General features: G+C 39.9%; 2 protein-coding genes across 2 annotated transcripts; both read right to left on the bottom strand.

The window, feature by feature from the left end:
• Window positions 1-1467: 1467 nt before the first annotated feature.
• Window positions 1468-2936, bottom strand: LOC104958707 (uncharacterized). The gene is made up of 4 exons (XM_010786478.1): window positions 2736-2936; window positions 2230-2317; window positions 1990-2030; window positions 1468-1903 (listed from the first exon to the last, which is right to left on the bottom strand). Exons 1-4 carry the CDS (start codon window positions 2934-2936, stop codon window positions 1607-1609), a joined length of 627 nt encoding a protein of 208 aa, XP_010784780.1. The 3' UTR covers window positions 1468-1606.
• A 2233-nt stretch (window positions 2937-5169) lies between these two features.
• Window positions 5170-7635, bottom strand: LOC104958700 (paired box protein Pax-5-like). The gene is made up of 7 exons (XM_010786470.1): window positions 7542-7635; window positions 7215-7380; window positions 6542-6739; window positions 6423-6463; window positions 6229-6333; window positions 5328-5453; window positions 5170-5252 (listed from the first exon to the last, which is right to left on the bottom strand). Exons 1-7 carry the CDS (start codon window positions 7582-7584, stop codon window positions 5230-5232), a joined length of 702 nt encoding a protein of 233 aa, XP_010784772.1. The 5' UTR covers window positions 7585-7635; the 3' UTR covers window positions 5170-5229.
• Between the last annotated feature and the right edge of the window lie 489 nt (window positions 7636-8124).

Raw genomic sequence — 8124 nt, 5'->3', positions numbered from 1 at the left:
CAACTCTCTGTTTAAGCGATCCCGAAGGATTTTGATATCAGTAAATGAGGTGTGGCCCTACCTAAGTGTGAGTGTGGCAGGGTGTAATCTTACCTTTGAAGCAGGAGAGGAGAGCGCAGATGTCTTTTAAGTTGTCCCAGTCCAAAAGGTGGGATCAGTTTATTTGAAGAAAAATAGGTCCAAACTAATAAAGGGTTTTTACCTTCTCTCTTTACAACATTATAATCATACTAAACCTATCATGCTGTGATCATGTTCAAATATGAAACTTTAATTCACAGTTTTACATTTATTACCATAATTTTTTACTTCAACGGCCCAATTCAGTTGTGACATTTAAAATATCTCGATAGAATTTAAAGGCATTTCCTCTTAAAAGACCGGTGTTAATAAAAAGCACATTCAAACTTTCATTTTCACCCAATCAATTCACATCAATTTCATACCTTTTTTCCGACACAGATGGCGGGTACTAACATTCAAAAACCCATACTAATCCGCATGAATTCGGAGGAAGATTCCTCACAGGTGGCGGGCCTAATATTCACAACCACACTCCTATATTCCAACACAGATGGCGGGTATTAACATTCAAAAACCCATACCTATCCGCATGAATTCGGAGGAAGATTCCTTACAGCTGGCGGGCCTAATATTCACAACAACATCTCAATTCATTCCACTAATTTCACAAAGAAATTCACTCAGCATTCAACCAAGAAATTTGAGAGATATTTACCAAGTCTGAGAGAACCTTACCAAGAGCTATTAACCCAGCTCTGAGGGACAGAGCTTTTACCGAGAGAGAGCATACCAGGGGAACCCCCCTCTCTCTCTCGCTCTCTCCCAAAAAGAAAGTTCCTCCCCATCCGCCAGTGTCTTTATGCTCGCTAAGACACCTCCTCCACACCCATATTTGTGGAAACTGGGCATGGCCTCTGATGTACAGGACTGGACATGACCAGACATATTCTATGGCTATGTCATAAGACACACCTTCCCATGTTTGTGTAAAAAGGACATGACCCCTACTCTGCAGGACTTGCAAAATATTATTCTCGGCTATGACATAACCACCTTTTTGGGGCCTCAGTGTATTTCTCCTTAAGTCAGGAGCCCCCCTCCCTGTGTACTGCTGTGAGAGAAGAGGGAATAAACTGTCTCTCTCTTATCAGTGACACCCATAAACCATTATAGGCCTCACACTCAACTTAACAAACCACTTGTGTTTTGTTTATACTGTAAATATAGAAAATCATAAAATATGAAGCATTTTCATTGTGGTTTATACAAGAATATAATTGATTATAGTTGATTATAACTAACTGTCGTTTTAATTATTCAACCTGATATGGAGACCTCAACACCCTCTTTTTAAAAAGCAAAGTTATCAAAACAGCAACAAATAAAATTGTAAGCATACATACTGTATATTCAAAAACCATCAAGAAGCATTCTCATTATGGGTTTATACAAGAATATGATTGATCATATTTGATTTATAATTAACTTTCGTTTTAAGTATTCACTTGATACTATGATCTCAACAATATGTATACTGTATAAAGATGATCTACTTCAGATTTAAAAAAATTGATTTCAGCTTTCACCTGGTGAAAAAGTACAGCGAAATGGCAACACTGAGAAGCATGCCATACACATACACAGGACTGGTGGTTGCATAAAACACAGCTTCACATGTGTAATGCAGCAGCAGCAGAACGCAGGACAGGAGGAAGGAGGCGCAGCGACACAGCGGGGACGCAGTAACAGAGATGAACCACAGCAGGCCTTTGATCAACAAGAGAAACATCTGGAGGAGACGGAGGAGTGACCAAAGAGTCCAGAACAGCAGACAGCTGAACAGCCACAGAGCTTTGGATGGGAGGAGGACATCAGCATCCTAGAAGACAGCAAGAGAGAGTCTTTTTGTCTCGTATCAGGAAGTTGTGGATGTTTTACAGAGGGATGGGGTTAATGTGGGCTTACATAGTCTTGTGCATTGTTGTCTTCTCGGCCCACTGATCCCACTTGAGAAAGAAAGAGACAAACAAGTAGAAATATGACACTGCAAGGGAGAGAAAATGTGGATATAACAGTTGCATTAATAATTCATTTATCTAATAAAAGATCCCCTTCACAAACTCTACTATTGTTTGGCACATTAGGACATTTGGCTGTACACTTCATTCATTCAGCACATGCATGATCAACCTTTATGTCACTTACTGAAGAATGTGAAAGCCAGTAAGGCAAGTAGCACACAGATAATTGTCAGCATTTTCACCATCTGTCGGCTCCTTCTCTGTGCTCCAACCTGTTTATAGCAAAAGAAAAAAATACTTCTCTTACTTTTTACCTCATACACAACAAGTGATCTGTTGTCAAATTGTAAAATAAATATGAATTGTAATATAACTCGTATATTGTGATTTTGTTATTGGTTATGTATAGACTGCCTACTTTCTTTGATATGGTTTTATCCCAAGTCACAGTTCAAGTCACATCTACTAGTACTAATGCAAAACTACTGTTGTCATGCAATGAAACTAACATCAGTATTAAAAAGGACTCTCTTGAGAAAGCGATTTTTAATCTCAGAGACCTATCCTGGTTAAATAAAGGTCAAATAAAAAAAACAAAATAAAAAAAGTGTATTTGTTGCACCACCAGCTACAATATCTAACAATAACTATAATCTCAACAGCAGTAGAAGCCCTTTTACTTTAACTCACCTGTGAGCAGAAGAGGCCCTCTGCTGCCTGCTTCTGATTCCTGCAGATGATGATCATGTTTGGAAGAGAGTGGTGGTCTTTCAACTCTTCAGAACCTCTGAGTGATGGTGATGCTGAGTGCCAAACATCATCACCCTCGCTGCCATCGGAGCCCCTCAGGTGGCTGAGACGCCTGATGGGGGATAGAGAGCGGCTGCTCATGGTTCCTGCTGTGGGTCGTCCAGGAGTCACTGAGCAGGTTTGTCCCGTGTGTGCCAACAGGGTGTGACGCTGAAAATAACTGCCGGCTCGCAGACGCACTGCTGTACCACACTCAACCTCAACATGCTGCTTTTGTTGGATTGTGTCAACATGTATTCACTTTTATACATGAATAAAAGATTTAAAAGCCGTTTCTTCTTTCTATTCTAATGTTTGTCATAAATATTATCGACAAAGACTTATAAATCAAACTTAATGCCATCTGTGTCAAATGCTTTTTGTTATTTAACTGATATTAGACAGTTTTAGTTGCTGTTCATATTTGGTAAGTTCATATTTTATTCATTATCCAATTTTCAAATAAATAGCTCGCTGTCTAAGGCCATCATTTCCCTTTTTTGAAAGGTGATGCCCTGAGGTGAGTAAAGCTAAATGCTGTTGATCAATTCAAGATGTGGTTTTCATGCCTTTTAAGCTGCTGTGCCTACACCAACATACCAACACTGAGTGAAAACATTTCAATCTCTCCTCTTCCTGTAACAGCATTCAGTAAATAACTCCTGTGTGGAGGAATGACTCAGTACGACGAATATTTTCTCATTAAATAAAATGATGCTGAAAGTCTCTATGTGCCAAGTTGCCAACCATATACAGTATTTATGTCTCCCTCTCAGGACTAATTCGTTAAGGATTCAAGCATCTTCTGAAGCCATGTGAAAGAAAATTAAAAGAACATGATATCAACTTTTAAATGCCTATACTGTACACATGGTAATTAAACGTAGACTTCCACAGGCCTAGCTCATATCACAGAACAGAGCCTGAAGTCTTTCGTACCCTATGGGTTTTGTTGTCTAGACCAAAAATAACCCCTTCACACTTGTGTCACTGTTCACTTAGCAACCGCAGCTTGTCTCATAAAGTCCACCAGAGAGTTGGCTGCAGGAAAACTGATGCCTCAAAACAGCTCATTACTGTGAGACTGTTGGAGGTGGTGAGCAGCCAGTCAAGTGGTGTTTTAGATCAAAGTGAATCAGGGGACGTTGTTTTCTTTTAATTAGTTTAAGCAAGTGTCAGCTCTGTGCAAACTTGCTGATATTATTTCCTATAACCAAGCAAAGCACTGAGAACTACTGCCCCCTAATGATGCAATTCTCTACTACACGTGTTAATGGACTGTAAAGGCCCTCAAGTAAATAGCAAGGGATTTTGGGCTTCAGGGGTAAAAGGTGTTTGACTTTACTTTAAGAAGTTTGAACATAAAACACTACCCTAGTAGTTGTAGATTAGATTAATGGTCGATCAGATTTACTTTTAACATTATAACATTCAAATCACTAATGTTGAACCTAACTATTCTAACTCTCCTACCCAGAAAGACCACACTCAACCAAATCAAACCACAATGAAGTATTCAAAACAAAATAAGAACAATTCAATCAGAATAAAAAAACAACAATACAGATAATAAACAAGCCACAAAGGCTGTACCCTGTTTTACTGTCAGTTCCCCTCTTCATCCATTTCAGATCCATTTAATATTGTGTTTTGAAAAATGTGTTAATACTTACAAAATGTTCTACATGTTATCATTGTATCACTTTTTATGTTTTCAAAATGAAAATATTTTTTGAATTGGACCTCACTAATAGTTTCTTGAACATTCTGATTACTCTCATTTGAAACCTTGAATGAATCCTCTAAGGTAAACTTGAATTTTAATCCTTGCTTTGAATGTAATAAATAGTAGGTTTGCTGATTATATCCAGTATGTATATAAACACAGTAAAAACAATGTGCCCCCACCATGCATCTGCTCTCTAGATGCTTCCTTCAGACTGATGCCCACTGCTGGCCACAGATTTCTTTCTCAGCGGTGTGCTTTGACCTCGCTGCTGCCTGTGGCATCTCCCACCTCCTCCCTAAATCCCTCATGCTGGCGAGGAGGCCAGGGAGACGCTCACTAAGGAGAGAAAAGATTCAGCCTTCTCCATCATGGGGCCCCTAATGATGCCCCCCTCAACCACTCACTGAGGAGAAAAGGGCCACAGGGGTGACAGAGAAAAGGGATAATATGTTGGACTGATGAAGCCTCTGAAACAACAGCATATGTAATTTGACTCTAAATAATGTAAATAAAACATGACACGTGAAGTCATTTCATATTTATTTCAAAATGTTTGTAAATGATGTTTCTATCTTGTCATTCATTTTGTAATCTTACAATTTCAGTAAATTCAGTTTTGAAATCATCCTATTTGAGGAGGAATGACTTTCGTCTGAGCTGCCCTGATCAGCTGTAAGGACACGGAGGCCCTGAAAGAGAAGACAGAACACATTAAAACTGAACTCATATCAGACAAAAGTCATCATATGTTGATGCAAACTCACCGAAGTGGTCTGGATTATGGTTAGCTGGCAGGCCAGGGTAAAAGGTGAGGCAGGGGTCGGACCATCCCCAGGCATCATTACAGGATCGTGGCTGCTTGTGGTAAACGCCGCAGGGGGCGTCACCTCCTTGGAAACAAACCAGTTTCTGTCCAGGATCACTTTCATTTGTCTTCAATGCAATTGTCACTTGTTCTAATTAGTGAATTGAAAAATGACATGCATGTCTGTGTTCCTAGCTCTTAGTATGCATGTATATCTATGTCATCTCCTATTCTAATGGTTGAAGTGATGGAGGAGTGGAGGAGTAAGCGGGCTTGTAATGAGAGGTGGAGGTGGGGGGGAGCAGAGAGCCTGCTGGCTGAGAGGACAGAAGCCTGGGGAGGGGGGGTGGATCTCCTGCTGCGGAGGTTGTTTCAGTCAGAGTAATGTTTACACCGGCTTTACTCATCATTGTGTGGTCTGGAACTAATGTCTGTGTCTGCTCTGCAAAAACATCCATCTACACTTGTGCTTCTTTCACAGTGGCATGATAACATCTTATGTGAAAAAGGCCTATTAAGCAAAAACAAATAAATGTATCACCAGAGTTAGAAGAGGAAACCTATACTGATCTTGTTATTTAGTAAAAAAAAAGAAAAAAGAACAGTATAGAAATACTCTGTAACAAGTAAAAGAACAAATATTGCCATCAAAATATACTTAAAAGTTAACCACTAGGCGGAACAATTCATTTTAAATCTGTTCATTATGTTGATTTAGAAAATAAAAAGCTTCAATATTTTTATTTAGTAAATCTGCAACATAACATCTGACAAAAGTTATGAAAAAAAGTTGGTTGAGTAAAATTAACAACATTTTCCTCTTAAATGAAAATAATGTACTCTTACACCACTGCTGTTACCTTCTTTGTGTTTGCTGCACTTCCTGATTCCCAGAATCCCACTGATGGAATAGGTGGATTCAGAGGAATAGGCGGTTCCCGTGGAAACAGATGAAGCTGATGACACTGCAGGGTCAGAGGTCATCGTCAGGAAACATCAGAGATGCACAAGTTAGGCCAAGAGAGAAAAGATGACTAAGACACAAATGACTTACCAACTTCGCAAGACTCCGAGTTGACTTTGTTTCTGATGATCCTGTAAAGACAGAGGGACTTCACTCAACACTTGTTCTGATGATCTGCGTAGTCAAGCACACATAAGGTCTTCTGTTACCTGTTGATGGAGCTGATGCTGGGCACGCTGTCATGGTCGCACACTCGCTCCAGCAGCAGCTTGTCTCGGATCTCCCAGGCGAACATGCTGGGGTTGGTGTGTTTCAGACGCACGATCATTTGCACAACGCAGGGAGTGGCCACTTTGGGCTTAGAGCCTCCAATCAATCCTGGTCTAATGCTGCCTGTCTCATTGTACCTAAACTCACAATAATGAGCTGTCAGCAGGGGAAACATCTTACCTGAGAAAAAAGTTTCATAAATACAGGCCCTGATGTGACTTATGTATCTATACTTCTCTATTTGCAATAAAGTGAGATAAACCACAGGAAATCAGTATACTCAAAGTACAGATGGATAGTCTTGAGATGCATCTTTATGAAAAATCATTATTTCTAAAAAATGCTTACTGGGTTGAAAAACATAAATATTGAATTTAATTAAAATGTGAGGATAGGCACATATAAGCCATGCAAATAAAAACGAAATACAGTTTCAACATATTACGAAACATTTCCAAATGATGTAGATTTAAGTGGTGTGTATTGCATTTTTAAATAAAGATAGGTTATCATCATTAAGGGCACACACAATCTGCTTCAATACAAATAACTATTTATATAGCCTATTAGCCAATACAATGTTGAAAAGGCTATTGACCACAAAGAGTTTACCTGGCCAGTATTTTGCTGACACAGCCGTGGCTGACGCGCAGGCGGCGGGAGATTTCACAGGGACGCACGCCCTGCAGAGCGAGCTCCACGATCCGCTGTCTCACCGCGTGCGGCAGCGGGCGGCCGTTAATGAACACTCCGCCGAGCTGGTTCACCCCGCCGAGCCCTGAGCACCGGTACGGTTCGGAGAAACACCAATCAGAAGGTATGGCTACACAGCATTACAACTTAATTTACTGAACGTAGGCTAAGTGGATAAAAGAAGGTCCATACGCTATGATTGACTAGAGGAGGCAACTTTAATTTATATGAAAAATTGTTACTCACTGTGCGTAATGTTGAGGGGCACCTGTCCAAAGCGCGCGTCCATCACAGACTGACTGTAGTCCTAAGTTCTACAAGCTGTTCGGACTAAAGTTTATTTGTTTTCGAGGACGACATTTCCCACTCATTTGAAAAATAAATCTGAGATAAGAAGTTTGTCCCGGTGGTTTATCGTCTGTGGTGCGCAAGGACTCTGTGACTTCAGCACCTGAGCGGTGGATAGCTGCACGAGTCTTTGATTGGGTACACACGCAAGGGTGCACGCGCTCCATTATCTTTTTGCTTTTTGTAGTGAAGGAACTACAGTCAGTTCTTGTGATCAGGACTTAACTGTAGATTTGAGTTTTTTTGTCTTTTGGTCCACCAGTCTAACAGTTATCGGTTTATCTTAAAACTGTTGTAAAAAATAAAAATGTTAGCGTTAGTGGTCAACTGTAAAGAAGAAGGCATACATGTAAAGTATGAAAAACGCGACAAATACATTATAGCTTGCCGACTGTTTAACAAGCTGCCATCGCCAACTTAGTGATTTATAACAGTTTTGTCTATAAATAATAATTTCCGTAAATGAATGAGTCCTTTCTGA

The sequence above is a fragment of the Notothenia coriiceps genome, unplaced genomic scaffold (assembly GCF_000735185.1).
Source record: "Notothenia coriiceps isolate Sejong01 unplaced genomic scaffold, NC01 NC01_scaffold00029195, whole genome shotgun sequence".
Classification (NCBI taxonomy): Eukaryota; Metazoa; Chordata; class Actinopteri; order Perciformes; family Nototheniidae; genus Notothenia; species Notothenia coriiceps.
The sequence above is the reverse complement of the archived record's forward strand: the minus strand, read 5'-3'. Positions and strand labels throughout refer to the sequence as shown.